Here is a 15,672-nt window from a genome sequence, read left to right on the forward strand (position 1 = left end):
TATTCCTGGAACGTCCTTTTCGTCCTTCAACCACGACCAGCCCTACCAACGAATTCAGAGGAGACGTTTCAATTTTTAGGGGTGCATTAACCTTTTCCACCACCTTAACATCAGCCCCTCTGTCCTCTTTGAAACCACCCTCTTCTCGCTCACCTTTGTCTGCAGTTGGCTGCAAATTCTCCTGGCGCATTATGCCGTGGTCGTTTTCTTCTTCCATTTTCCATGGTTTGGAAGAGTTGGATCCCGTTGTAAGGATTTCCCGCACTTTCCGCCTTCACACCGGTCTTCCATCCTGTTGCCCGCCAAACGAATCATTTATGTTGGTTCGTGTAACTCGCCGAAAATCCTTTACTTACGGGATACACCCAAACAACAAGGGAACGACAGATCACGCGGCAGTAAGCGGGGCGAAGAGGCTAGCCGGTGATTTTGATTTCATGCGCAAATAGATCCGGTGCTTTGGCTGCACGAAAATCAGACACAACACAACAAACCTCGAGCTCGAGCTGGCAGCGCTCGGTTTTATCCTCTCGATTCCATTTCATTTTCTTCCCTTTGTAGGACTGGTGCTTATCGTAGTTAGTGGTGCAAACCCATTTCCCATAATCATTCGAGTCCTGCCACAGGAATGGGGCATCGTTTCGATAGGGAAAATTGGGAATCCCTGCGGAAAAGCTTAGATGCACGACACGAGAGGGATACGTTGGCGCGGGACGTTAAACCATGCTTTGTGTGTTTATAGTATGTTTGATTCATTTCTTTACCAAATGCATCCGACGAAAATCGTCATATCAGAAGATATTCATTCGAAAATTCCAAAATAATGAATAATTAATGAAATCTCTCCTCCTCAATTTGAGCCTTTCTATTTTATTCCGCTTGGCTCCTGAAAATGGCATTTTTATGATCCTCTATTGCCTCTTTTTGGCGGCAATGATCATCCAGTTGAAAAATTCATTATCGTCGTATAAAATTCCAGGACGATACGCAAATGTTCAATAATTAGAATTTGCTTAATATTCTATTCGAGAGGCCTTTCTTGATGTTGAAGGAGGTGTCTAGCAAAATTCAATTTTGCTAGTTTCATCACTGATAAGATATTATACAGCTTTTAAAAATTAAACAACGCTTTAGATACACTTTTTTAATTAAGAAAATCTTTTTAATTTATTATGTTCATTTTTTTTCTTTTTAGGTAAGAGACGTATAACAACTTATATGTGACGTGAGCGTCTAAAGCAAATCAAATATGTAAGTTTATCATTTTTTATTAACAATTTGTAATACTTTAAAGGCTGTTGATCAATGGTCGAACACGTGAAGTTTTTTTTCTACTTTATAATATGATGCCATCTTTTCTAGTAAAAATAAATAGTTACAAACATCAATTTATCAGTTTGACACTTCTCTATTTCACAACTTAGACTAAAACAAAACACTTTTTAATTTGCTGCTTTATATGTTTTGCCCCACATTCTCGAACGGATGTATGCCTATTGAACCTTTTTTTCGCACTCACTTCCGGCAAAATTGCTTTTATTTCCGTTTCCATCCCATCCCTCCGGACACTCACACACCCTGCACATAAAACGTCTTACCATAGGCAAACAAAATCTCAAGCAGGCCGATCAATCGGAAACCACTCAAACCACCGACCCCCGGTTCCCCGCCTTTACCACCCGTAACCCTTCGATCGGTCGAGGCCAATCGATTTCGTTGCGTATAATAAAATCTAGGCCACCGGAGATAAGTTATGCGTACGGTGCGGTACCGAGTAAAAGCAAAGCAAGCACAAGCACAAGTTGTCTCCATGTCTGGTCGGATTAAGCCGACCGAGGGTGCGCAGCATGAATGATAATAACAAAAAACAAGCTACGTTGACCAACAAACGGCAGCATTATGCAATTCCCTTGCAACCCCATGCCTGCGGATCGAATCGAACACCCCCCCTCTCAACACGAAAGAATTTCTTCTTTCTCCACCCGCCTCTCCTTGGCGACAGCTATTTACACCACGCCCGATGTACGCAATGGTCAAACGGGGGACTGCAACGCCGGAAGATACGATCCACCGCACCGCTACGTAGCGCATCGCCCGTAGATATCTTCTTGTTTGTACAGCATCGCCCCCATGCTGGTTTTGCCCGATCGCTTCGCACTGCACTCCCAACCACGTACCGGGCCCGCCCGTTGGTGGTAATGCAATCCTGAGTATGCAACACATTGCATTGGTGCGAGCAAGCAACGTGCGGTCGGTGTGCCGAGTGCGAGCCCGACTGAATTTCAGTCAAGGTCCGGAAATGTAAACCGGAGCTATTGCACCCTGCGCGCCCGGCTGATAATTGTCCGACGTGTGCGTGTGCCGATAACGGTCAACTTCATTAGGGTGAATTTTCCTGTCCATTATTTACTACCTCCCAGCAGGTAGGGTGGGTTGCGATAGGGAGGCGCAGTAAGTGTGAAGAAAGGTGATTGGGTGCGTAGAGAGTAGCAGAAGTAAAATAGAAGAAATTATAGGAACAAATTTTAGTCTATCAAACCTCAACGAGAATTTGGACTCAACAATACTTAACAATATCATGACATAGTTTTACCTTTAACATCTTTAAATTCAGATAAGTTTATACATCGGAGCCTCATCTACACGAAATGACAGCATATTTAAATGGATTCACTTCCATCAATAAAAATATTATTTAAACATCGCTACTAAGGGCCGCTACTTCTCACAAGAATAGGAACGAAGCATCGATTCTAGCTACGCATGTGAAATTAAATCGCATCCTCATCGGCACTTTAGATGCAGACATGTTTGTCCTTGCTAGCATCACCAGAAGCCGTCGACACGTGATCGCACTCCACGCTGTAAATCACCCGAACAAAATGATGAAGCAATAGCACAACAAGAAGAAAATAACAACAGAAAGGCTCCGAAAATTACCATTCATTATAAAGCCCGGCAGTAGTCTCCAGTCGTCCGGCACCAAACGATGAAACATCCGCACGTTCCGACTGTTCCGTTTTTGGAGCATTTAAGTGCGCCAACAAATCGAAAGGTAAAAAAACAGGCTAACGGAAATTTCCAATCGTAACGGCCATTTGTGAAGGTTTACGCTTGGGTTTTGTACTGCAAACACCTCGACTGGGGATTTTGTGTTACGTCATTTTGAAAAAACATAAGAACCCGATTACACGATTGTTTGTGCATGGCGTTCACGCACCAACGTGCGGTACCAGGGGGGGGAAATAAAGCGCCAAAACACTGCTACCCGTCGTGTGCTGCTAATTTAGCTCCACAGGTCCACCTTGAATCGGCTTCGGTGTTGGTACCACATTTCATCCACACGGAGTTGCTAGCAAAAGTGCAAACCCGGGGACCGGGGACCGTTTATTAATCGATTTGCTCAAACGCGCCATACGCACTCCACCTTTGGATAAGAGCGTCGAAATTAAGTCACTTTATCGTTCCTCAGCTGTTGTGAAAATACTTATTAAACTCCTTTGAATAGAATGTGCGCGATAGAGTATACCCGTTTACCACTTTAGATCCACAATCGAACGAAGACTAGCACAATAGTGGGGCAATGAAACAAAAAACAAAAACAAATGCCATTTTGTTCGCTACTCACAACACTTAACAAACAACAAACAAAAACTGAAACAAACACACTGCGCAGGGTAACCAAAACAAAACACGAAAAACAAATGGCTGCACCGGTAACTTCTACCAGCGTCCTCGCTTCCGTCTTGGCGTTCGGTTACTACTACTACCTATTGCCACCTGTCATTCGCTCGATCGGCCGACTAAGCACGGGTGTCTAAACGCACGCACCTAAAACGTCAAACGTGACATTGACACAGAAAAGAGCTGAGTGCCTCTCTCTTTCTCCACCTGGTTCTATAATGGGATGTTGGAATTTTTGTTCGCACGCTGGTAAACAACATAATCGTGTGTCCGGTTTAACATACTCCACGCCGAAATGTGATACTACCTATAAATTAAGGAAGTGATTACTTTATTCACTTTGCTTAAAATTGGAAAATTACGTTTTAGTAAAACAGGCAACTTCTAAGCATTTTCACCGCCGTATGTTTGAATGTTTTTTACCATTTTTTTTCCTACCCCTGCGTACACACCATCAGTTGCTGCAACTAGCAAAACAATCGAAAATCTACCATGATGAAGTAAAATTTTCGACAGCACCGAACGTTCAAGGGTACACGGCAGCAAAAGTGTGGGCCATTGGAACCTCCTCCAACCATTCCCAATTTTCGCTGCCCAGTTTGGATCGTCGTCTTATTGACCGTCAATCAATCCACAAATCTTAAACGGAGCGCGGTACGTCGCAGTCTAAACCCCTTTCGCCAATGCCAAATGTGTGCCGCCGATGGTGTTAGGTGCAACGCAGATTGAGAAGATATTTTTTTTTAGTTTTTTTGTCATGAAACCAGAGACAACAACACACACGAAATACCACGAGTCACGTAGCTAGGTATCGTAAACAAAGCATGATGCAACATTAATTTCCTTGAGGTTTTGAAGTTACAAACCTTTTCTATTGCGACTCAGGAAACATTCTTAATGGGTTTGCTTTTCTGACGGTTTTTGCTATTCACTTCATCAGGAGGTTTGGCTTCCGAAGTTTGCTGAAAAGAATTGTAGTTCGACTTGCGTTAAAAAGACACGTTCATGAAAAAGGTCTGAGAACAAAACAATTCTCCTTAAAAGTCCAAAAAATCTAAAAGGTTAAGAAACTAATCCGCTAATACTTTCCTAATGTATTATTTATTTATTTGCTTGGAAAACTATTTGCCTGGTCAACTAGAGTAGTTGGCAATGCGCCGCTCTATTATAGAATAACAAGGCCACTGTAAAGCCAATACTCTTCCTGTACCTATCACAAAATGGGATGGATCCAGTTTATCCATTACTGCCGGAATACCCAAGAGGCATCCCTTTTTATGCATATCAGTACATGTTGTACATATATGCACCAAGCCAGAAGCTGTCGTCATAAATCTGCAGACGTTGGATAATGTGCACAAGCACACCGTAGAGAAATATTTACCCTCTAGCTGTGCACCATAATTATTGGAACACTTTTTCCAGTGTTATGGAGATTTCTATGTACGAAGAATGAGAAAAGAAAACCGAAGTCGTTAATCAAGTAGATGAACCTACACAAGGATCATCCTCAACGGGTGACTAAATTGGAGCTAGCGAAGACGTCGAACGACCTGTGTCGAATGCCGTCGACAAATGAGTATGTGATACGGGTAGAGTAGGACGGAGAGGTTTCTTTGCATACGCGTGAAGATTGCAAGTGCAACCGTGCAAGATAAAAGCGATGCGCCGTTTGATGAGATCAGAATTCATGATTGAGTAAAGCGTTGCCAAGGGGCGTGGGGCTAGATCGAACTTACCCATGTGCGCTGAACAATGGTATCGGTGCATCTTTCACTTCCTCTTCTTAACACTTTTTTTGAGTATGTCATGTCCACAACAAAAAATTTAAACTGAATACAAAAGATAGATAATTCTCAAATGATAAGGAAGAGTAAAAAATAGCCTTGAAAAATACTTAGCTGTTTCTAATGCAATCAATACTACTAAACTCTCTAGTAAATCTTGTTTCCTATCGTTCGCAATGCACAACAGAGCTCCATGCAAAGTTTGATCGTCCATACTGGCCTCCCGAAGCGCTCGAAGATGCCAAGCAAGAAAGTGAAAAGAAAAAACGAGTTTCTCTGATAAGCTTGTTGCAACAAAAGGCGCACCAGCTCCTCCACCAATTGGCAAAGATGCATCGGCAGACCTCCGCACACAATCCGTAATGAGATGAATTCTGCGATCTTTAGCGATACGTCTCATTAAATCAAGCCTGGCTAAAAGGGAAACACAAGGGAAAGCGCATTCTCAACGCACTTCGACACTTAGTCACACGCATTCAGTTTATATAGACACACCCCACACACACACACTCGGGGGGAAAACTTTTCCTTCCCGAGTCGTGCGAATTCGTTGCGCAAACCGACAACCCGCATTCACCTTTTGCCCACCCCTTCTTACGGGGGTTGAATATGTTTCAAAAGCACTATTTAACATACTCGACCGACCCCACAAACAAGACACCTGCATATTGTTATTGCCATTCATTAGGCGAATTTTTTTTTAAAGATGCGCCCGCCCTCGTTTCAAAACGAAACTATCGCGCAATATCAAAGGAGGAATTGTTTGCCTATTCATTTCTTATCAATGTAAATTTACTACGTTTTTAAGGGTTTAAATTATTAAGGGATGATTAAAGGGAGGTTTCCTATTTGTAATGAATTACATAAAGACGTTTTTGGGTGTAGTAGTATAATAAAAACCAATCTTGCGCCCCCGGGTGGACTCGAACCACCAACCTTTCGGTTAACAGCCGAACGCGCTAACCGATTGCGCCACGAAGGCGACATACATGTTGCGGTCTTCCGAGCAACCCGTATACGATTATGTCGCATTGAGAACATCAAACAATTCATCTGAGTGTTTCTGAGTTTTTCGAAGCCATCATTCCTTAAATCCCTTCTAAACCACTGGACCAGCCTTTGAAATCGATGGAAATTTTAAGGAAAATACCTTTCTAGACCAAAAACACAAACACTCTAGAGAAAGCAAAGAAAGCAACCAGAAACAGCAACCAACGAACTGGAACGAAATATGAATCTTCGCTATCCAGTGAATAGGAAATTAAATGTATTCACTTTCAATAGCACCATCGTGCAGGGACGGGAAAATAGAAACCCTGCCGCAACACGGTACTACATACCTTTAACCAACATCGTGAACATCATCACACCGTGTCATGCAATCAAATCAACTTATCAGTTATCGGATAGGAATGAATGTTCAACGAGCGTTAAATTTGCTGCTCGCAACTAAGCAAACAGTGTAGCAGCAATGGAAGTGACTCAACCATTTGTTCCGTTTTTTTTCCTTCATCTGTGAATTCGAGAAAGCAAACGTAACCGCTCAATTGGCATCGATATTGGCATCGGTATTGGGTTTAATTTTTTTCATCTAATTTATTTAAAATATTTCAATTCAAACCTATCAAATTCACGTAAAACCCTTATCTTGTTTCTTAAACTCGCAGCACTACTCAAATTAACTCACAAAGCCACATCACAACCGCCATGGTAGCTCGGAGCCCGCTACACGCTCCCATCAGCTAAGCATGACATTTGCATGTTACTGGATTTTCCTCGAAAAACGATCCTTGTTGCCTAGTCCTGCTATTGTTTCACGTACCCGCAGGACATCTGTGGGGTGGGGGTTGGAGGTACTACTTGTTTGAGTTTGGAATTACAAAACATTTGCAAAAGTAGCATTTTCCTGCCTCGCGCCCTGATGCCACACACTCGTCTCGTCGCCGCGGAACTACAACATCAGCGAGGATTTAGCATAGGCCCGCTTCCGAGAAATCGGATATGCGCTTTTCCATCCATTGGAGCAGGGATGATATTTCCCAGCTGCTCCATTCCCTTTCCCACCCTCCCACTCAAGCCATCTCTCCCCCAGGGCACAGCGGAAATGGAGGCTTGAAATGAAATCGAAACCACAACGGGCAATAATGGAAGCAGTGATCCCTGCAACCGAGGTTTTGTCGTGTTGGGGCACGCACTGAGGATTGGGGAAATGAAGGGAAAAAGAGACAGCTTGTATGATTTTCAATTTCAAATTGTCCCCCCTAACATTTCCTAATGCAGTGTAGCGAGATGGGGATACATTTGCGCAAAAGAAAATACGCCTCCTCTATGTTGAGGGTGGCCCGAGATAGGCTGGGAAGCGGATGATGTGGATGAACATTTCTTTTCCTCTAACAAACGCACACATATATTTAATAGAAACATGGCTCTAGCTACCATTGGGAAACCGGATCGAACTGCCGTGAGACGGACGGGGTTGGCAACATGAAACCTCGCCTCCTACTTTGTCCACCTTGCAGAAGCCATATTCCACACGCACATCCAACCGGAAAATCTTCTTTCCCTTATTTTTTCACGGTCGCTCCGATGACTTCAAACGGTTCGATTGTTTCTGTGTCAGGAGTTGCTGAGGTTTCGCTGGCGAGTTTGCTGTATTTACATGCCCGGTCTCATTTATTGCACGATTCTGCTACGTATTTATTATGTTTTTGGAGGCATCATTACTTTTTTGTTTACTTTCAATAAATATATTAATTTGAAACACATATTTTCTAACTACCAATTAGTACATTCTCTGTTTACATGACTGTTTAAGCTTAAATATTTTGACCAAAAATCATCTCAGCCTCTCTCATTGAGTGAGTTTTCTTATCTCCAGCTCGCAAACTCAAACGCCAAAGGCTTTCCGCTTGACTTCCATCTTCTCGCCCCTTTTGCAAAAACCACCCCATCATCGTCGTCATCATCATCATGCACCAACCATCAGCCCACATCGAGGCAGTTCGCACAGCTAGAAGCGACAAACAACAGCATTTTTTGATGACGGTTGGCGCAAATGCAATGTGCGATGCAATTGATGCACACGGCAGTTTCTAATGGCCTAGTTTCTGGATGGTCTTTTTCCTTCCTCGGCCGACCGACCGACCACCGCCTCGTCCCCAACGCTTGTTTGCCCCCCACTTGGCACAAGTGAAAAGCATCGCAGCGTCTACGGCTGCATCGACTCGGTAGCCATTTTTTTTTTTTTGCTCCTCTCACTTTTCACTGCGGCTTTCTTTTTGTTCCCCTTCTGCCAGCGCCTTGACGACTACCGGAATTACTTCTCGGCCCGCATGACGGTCACCCGGCACGAGAGTATGGTAAGCTGGGGATGGGAAATGTCTAATGCATCGGTGGAAATCATACTCCACGCTGCAGCCACAGTCCTCCAGTAGGGAGGAATTTATCTCCTTCCCGGGTGGAAACAAACTCGGGGCCGTTTCTTTCAAGAGTATTTTTCAACCGGACGGAAACGTACGGTTCTATTTTTGGCGTATGTGCACTTTTTTGAGGTCAGGGAGGTAATAGTTTGAAAGAATTTACTGCGTACTGTCGCTTGGGTGTAATGTTTGGGACAGGTTTATGCGACACTAACCGACATCTGGTGAACTTTAAAAGCAGTTTTAAATCTAAATTACAAGCCCCTAACGAGTAGTTTGGTCATATATTTACCGCTGTCATTTGTGCATATTTTAAACGAGTGATGTTTGGTACTGTTCAACAAGAGCAACGAAATTGTAATGATTTAATAGCCAAAATACAAAGCTGATAATGGTATAACTTCTGATAATCCTGTCGTTTAATATCGTTATCAAAGAGTGAAGGAAATTGGTGATGCGAAACAATATGAGCTTGGGACAATCACATCGCCTTCGTGGCGCAATCGGTTAGCGCGTTCGGCTGTTAACCGAAAGGTTGGTGGTTCGAGTCCACCCGGGGGCGCATTCAGCAACGTTCAATTGCATGGAAATATTGTAATCAATTATATATTCGTTGAAAATATTAAGACCTAATATATCGCCCACTCCCGCTCCCACACATATAATTATATTAACACATATACATTAATGTAAAAATTGCAAATGAACTCTCACAAATCAAGAATTATTATCTTCAATTGTGAATTGGTATATTCTGAATAATATTGACTTATTTTTTTTCCTTTCTTACAGGTAATATTCACCATAATTTATGGACCTCAGAAACTGATACCGGTTACAGGTATTTACGTAGTTTTATATTTTGTCTCCTTACTACGGTATTTACGTGCGAGTTATCATACCCGACACCTGTGCGTATCGGAAGCAATGTTAACAGAGCTATTGACACACAGCTGAACGGCGAACGCACGACCGATTGTTGATTTAAGCCTCGTTGCGTATATACAACCGGCAACCTCCAACATATCACCCTACGAGAGAGGGCTACCTCAATTGGCTCTGGGGGAAGATAAGAACATGCAGTGATTCAACCCTCCACGAAACGTTACTCGATACAAAACCGTCGGAGATCGCGATTGTGTAAGAACGGAGTCTTGTGTCACTTCCTTCATCCATTCGTGATAGGTGGGAATGCATTATGCTGCCCATCAGCGCACAAAAAAAATATGGAAGGAAACAAGGGCACAGATAACACAACGTGGACACTTCCGATGGGCATTAAGGGGGAAATATGTCTCACCTGGCCACAGATCGAGAAACAGGAAGGCCCATCAGACACCCGTGCGACGTATGCACACGCGGGCACATGGGAGCCAATCCAACGGCAAGTCACGAGGAGCGACGCGGCAGTGAATTTACCAAGTGGCAGTGAAGTAGTTCAAACCTTGGCTTAGATTTTGCGCCCATTCGGTGGGGTTCCGTGCGCGGCTGTGTTCTTATCGGATCTTTGCCATCATCAGCGGCACGATTTCTCACTCGAGCTGAGGCGCCTACACTTCGTCACCTTGCTGCTGCTCACACCAGACAGTCTGGTAGTGTGTTTTCTTTAAACTTAATCTACGGGAAACGTAAGCCGGACGTTCGCTGGCGCGTTTCAAGCCAATAAGTCAGGATGGCCGAGCGGTCTAAGGCGCTACGTTCAGGTCGTAGTCTTCTCTGAAGGCGTGGGTTCGAATCCCACTTCTGACAAAAAGACCCAGAAATTTTTGATATTTTGTAGCATCCCCCCATCGCAATATGCAACAAAACGCGCTACAATTTTAATCTTGCCGCATGCCTCATTTATATCACGGCGTGATAGCTCCCGCCCTCGGATGTGCCTCTAAGAAAATAGAAGCGATAAAAATAGACTTGATAGTGTGCACAGATGACAAAAACAACCCAAGGCCAAATAGTATCGCATCATTTCCGCTTCTCGTCTACCTTCTGTTTTGAGTTGTATCTGTGTTGTTACAACCGTCTTTTAGTATTGTCCCGTGACGCCAGTGTTGCAGCACATCGCAGCATAAGCATGGCCATCAGCATGAAAGCGTTAATTGAAGTTAGGAAATGATGCTGACAGTCATCTACCATGGCAAACAATGTTGTAGTCTCCTATCTCATTCGATCTTCCTTCAACCTAACTTTACGATATTTCTGCTTAAAATAATTTAAATTTGCATTACATAACGCACTGCCGGCTCGATATTGGTTCAATCCGTTTGGACGCTGAACTGGAGAACGGCACTGTGTATTTTAAAGGGTTTTTGTTAACCCATTCAACCATATACACTAAATGCGCTAAATATCAAAGTGCATTTCCAGCGATCGTGCTCGAAACATCGAAGAAGAGCCAGCAACAGCAGGTCGGTAGCATTGAGTAATAAGCGATTTAATGATACTTTACTCGCTCCGGTCTCCGCCTTCTTCCATTTTGCCCGATGGGCGAACGGGCTCTCAGCCTCTAAACGCTGGAAACAGCGAACACAGCGACCATAAAACGAAATTACCAGCCAGTCCAACCGGTTGAAAGGGAAAACGGGAAAAAGCGACCGTATGTGTGTGGAGTCGCCGACCAGACAGGCGTCCGCATCTCAGGTGTGCCGACGCTGTACCAGAGCGCGGAAGTCAACAGTCGCTAGAACGCCACTGCACAAGACAAAGAAGTTGTAAATTACTCCCCGGGCACTGTATGAAAAAGGGGGGAAGAGAAAGAGGGGATTGTGTAAAAAGCGAAACACATCCTTTGCGGAGGCCTCTACGGTACAAATTATCTTCTCGACGACATGATGCAAGATGCATTCTGCAGGTTGTGATCTCTTTAGAATTTTTTTTACCGTGGAAACAGGCATCCAAGCGAATGCAATTCTAAAGACGAATGACTCTTCTTGTTGTATGTGTAGTTGTCTTTTAATTTTTCCTGTGTACACCAGTGCATTGCTTCTAAAGGCGAGCCTCCATCCGGGAAGAGACTCCACTCGTAAAATCCTCGTGCTTGAAGTCCAGTTTTTCTCCATGCACTCACGTCTTGAATTGAATTAAAGGAGGATGCATCGTGACTGGGCCGGGAACGAGTTTTTTGTCGAGACCTGATCACTTCCTGATCTCGGCCGATGCGATCCGCTGCCATCAAACCAGCTGGACTGCCTCCAATTTCCTCGATGTCTGGATGGGAAGTTTGTGGAGAAAACATCAAAGTCGGGATACGTACGTCATTCGTATGGAGGTTGAACACAACCTCATGGAATCTGCCCATTTTCCAGGATTTCTTGAGCATTTTTTATGACTCGCGAGTTCCCTCCTTTCCAATGGCAGGAAGTTTTATCGCCCTTGATCATTTCCGCAGAAGCATTTAATTTATTTCATAGGGCAATTCCAGAAGAAATGCATGGTCGTATGCTAGCTACTTCAGTTTGAAAGCATGTTAATTAAAGAACCAGTTTTAACACTCTTTCGTATTCTGCTCCAATGACACATTGATTAGGTTTAGCGCACTTCACCAATCTTCCAAAAACCCCATCAGCCTCGCAACCGATGTCGACATTTCCGCCGAATTTTGCCATGAACCACTCAAATGACCGGATCGTTTTGGGCTCTTGGGAAACGGAAAACGCACCCCTACCCTTCCCTTCACCCTTGTTTTTGTTCAAACCCAAAGGGGGTGACGAAAAACTCTCCCGCTCTTCTCCGTCGATCTATTGCCGAAAGGAAACAGTAGCGCAACAAAAACACCACCACCAAATGCCATCATTTCACATCCCAACGGTCGGAAAACAAGAGCCTACCACCACTACCGTCGCGACTGAATGTGGTGCTAACGTTTTCGTTAGTTTTTTTGCGCGCGGCAAGATTGTGATGCATCACAATGGACGGATCTCCAGCGGTGTGTTTCGGACGAAAGGTACCAGCATCAGGACGTTGCTCAACTTTTCCAGCAGCCGGGCTGCTCACAACCGGTTCACGTGTCCGCGGCGGAGGGAGGCGTCATGGAGGAGGAACCACGATGAGGAAACACGATCAACGATCAAGAGTGCAACATGGTGATGTGAGGAAGGTTTGTGCGCAGATCGCCAAAAAAAAAACACACACACAACCCACTATGACCAATGCTGAGATTCATCTAAAGGTTGTTCTTTCAAACAAACCAACAACAAAAAAACACCCCAAAATAACAACAACAAAAACACCCTACTGACCAATTTGGTGGGAACTTGGCTAGAAATGTGAGGCTATAACCCTCTTTTGCAAATGGCAACCAACCCGCAATAAGATGCCATTGCAACCACTAACACAATGGCACACATTTTTCGGCAGTACATCTCACTGTTACACCGCCCCACACTCGAGCATCTCTTACCCAGGAGCGAGCTGTCACTTTTGGAGGTGCTGCAAACAAACGACGCTCCGTGTTAATTCGGGAAAAAAATGTGAAAAAGTTGTCCAAAATAATTTGTGAAGTGCTTATTCGCTTAACTGGGAGCGAAATACACAAAATAAGTTAAAACTTGATAGGAAACGGTTAAAAACTGAGCTCAAAATAGTGAAAACTTTTCCATAAGCGGTGTTCAGACAATAACAATAACACCAGATACCCAGCTGGCAAAATTTTCAAAAATTTCGGTAACGGTCGTTAGTGCTCGAAAAGTGCTCGAACATTCAGAAATTCCGGGATATTTTGGGAGTGTCTTTTGAGAAATTTGATCAAGTCGCTAGCAGCCCAGTAGAGTACTCAAAAGCTGCTCGATAGTACTCGAATTTTTTACACCAACGTCCTGAATAACACTCCCTACAACACACACCTGCTTGGTGTTTAAATGCATCATGCAGTCAGGGCTGGGTGATGATACCCGCCCTTGTACGAGAGTGTTAAGGTCAAGGACACGTTCGTTGCCTAGAGCTTCCTCTGCGGCACGCATGGAAGACACGCCCCCACCACCACCAACAGTCCGAGCGATATCACAGTGCTCCGTGGCTAACGCTGAGGAGAGTCTCAAGCTCATTCTTTCCTCCAGCGATGAAGGTGACGATGACATGGACAACACGGTTGTCGAGGTTCCCGGAATTGCTCACATGGAGCTCGATGTGCCGCCGACGCGAATGAAGGAGATTAACTCGCAACCATCGGCCGAGAGCAACAACAACCAGCCGAGCGATTATACATCAGCAGCAGTGCTCCGTCAGCAGCTGCAAATTCGGGACAAACTGCAGGCGGAGATGCAAGTGGAGTTGGCTCGCCTCACAGCTCAGGTGTGCTCCCTGGTGAAAGAGCTCAGTAACACTCGTAAGGAGCTGGAGCTATACCGCCAAGGCACACAAGTGGTGACCAACCTCCAGGCGCAGGCTGCGTCGCAGCAACAACCTACATCTGCTCCCACCGTGCGCCGACGTCGACATCGTGCTGGCCGACGAGAAAAGGAGCGTCGAGCACTGAAACAGCTACACCAACAACAGCAGCAGCGGCAAAACCTACGGCAGCAGTCACAAAAGCAGCAGCAACGTGGACAGCAGCAGTATCAGCAGCAGCAGCGTGGACAGCAGCAGCTTCAGCAACAACCACTGCAACAGCAGTCCCAGCATCTGCTGCAAAAGCAAATGCCTTCGCTCTCAATACCAGGCCTGATCAGCATACCTGCTCCACTTGCAGACGGTTGGTCGACCGTGGTAAAGCGACGCCCTGCACAGCAGCAGCAACAACAACAGCAGCGCTCGCAGCCGCAGCAGTGCTCGAAGCAGCAACTCTCCCAGCAGCAACATCAGCGCTCACAACAGCAACGGCAGAAACAACTTGCCGTACCGCGTCGTAGGGTGAAGGCGGACATGATTGAGGTGGCACCGGCCAATGGTAAAACATGGATGGATGTTTACTGCAAGGTGCGCAAGGGTCTAGAAGGGACGGAAGTGGCACAGCATGTGCAAATGGGGACCCGAACGCAGCTCTCCTATCTTCGGTTGCCGTTGTCCAAATCTGCCAATAGCGAGGACGTTCTCAATGTCGTGCAGGACATCGTTGGGGAGGACGGGAAGGCGCGCATCATAACTGAGATGGGGGAGGTCTACCTTAGTCACCTCGACCCCATGGCGGAGAAAGAAGACGTGCTCACTGCCATCGAGAGCAAACTCGGAGCGAAGGCGGGTGCTACAGCATTCCACCTTTGGACCATCTTCAACGGTACAAAGCGAGCGCGAATTCGTTTGCCTCTCACGAAGGTCGCTGAGCTAGTTGGCAAACGCCTGTTTGTTCATGGATGCGCTTGCCTCATTCAAGAAGTGAAAGACAATCCGTTGGAGCGACAGCGCTGCTACCGGTGTCTGGAGTTCGGCCATGTGGCACGCAACTGCCGGGCGCAGGCGGATCGACGAGATTGGTGCATTCGCTGCGGAGGTAAGGGTCATCCCGCTGCCACTTGCACCGAGGAACAGAAGTGTGGAATTTGTGGTGGACCGCATTACATCGGCCACAGAGATTGTGCCCGAACATCAGTCCGATGTTCGGTGTAAGAGTGTTGCAGGCCAACATTGGACATGGCAGGATGGCTCAAGACCTTGCACTTCAAGCAGCGAGGGAACTTGGCGCCGACGTGCTGCTGCTGTCGGAAGTCTACGGGCCACCTGCCAACAATGGGAGATGGGCGTTCGACCAGTCTAGGAGCGTAGCTGTGGTAGCCACCGGAAGGCACCCTATCCAGAGGGTGTGGAGCAGTCAGGAACCTGGTTTGGTAGCAGCCCAAGTTGCGGGCACTGTT

General features: G+C 45.5%; 1 protein-coding gene and 3 non-coding genes across 4 annotated transcripts; 3 read left to right on the forward strand and 1 right to left on the reverse strand.

Moving 5' to 3' along the window:
* Window positions 1-6,379: 6,379 nt before the first annotated feature.
* On the reverse strand, window positions 6,380-6,453 carry Trnan-guu (transfer RNA asparagine (anticodon GUU)). Its single transcript has one exon. It is a non-coding gene; the product is annotated as a tRNA-Asn (tRNA).
* Window positions 6,454-9,378: 2,925 nt separating this feature from the next.
* Trnan-guu (transfer RNA asparagine (anticodon GUU)) lies at window positions 9,379-9,452 on the forward strand. The gene has a single exon. It is a non-coding gene; the product is annotated as a tRNA-Asn (tRNA).
* Window positions 9,453-10,556: 1,104 nt separating this feature from the next.
* Window positions 10,557-10,639, forward strand: Trnal-cag (transfer RNA leucine (anticodon CAG)). Its single transcript has one exon. It is a non-coding gene; the product is annotated as a tRNA-Leu (tRNA).
* Window positions 10,640-13,843: 3,204 nt separating this feature from the next.
* LOC128303108 (probable ubiquitin thioesterase DG1039) lies at window positions 13,844-15,200 on the forward strand. Its single transcript, XM_053039964.1, has 3 exons — window positions 13,844-14,426; window positions 14,574-15,136; window positions 15,195-15,200. The coding sequence occupies exons 1-3, from the start codon at window positions 13,844-13,846 to the stop codon at window positions 15,198-15,200; spliced, it is 1,152 nt and encodes a 383-aa protein (XP_052895924.1).
* Window positions 15,201-15,672: the final 472 nt, after the last annotated feature.

This window comes from Anopheles moucheti, chromosome 3 (assembly GCF_943734755.1).
Source record: "Anopheles moucheti chromosome 3, idAnoMoucSN_F20_07, whole genome shotgun sequence".
NCBI lineage: Eukaryota > Metazoa > Arthropoda > Insecta > Diptera > Culicidae > Anopheles > Anopheles moucheti.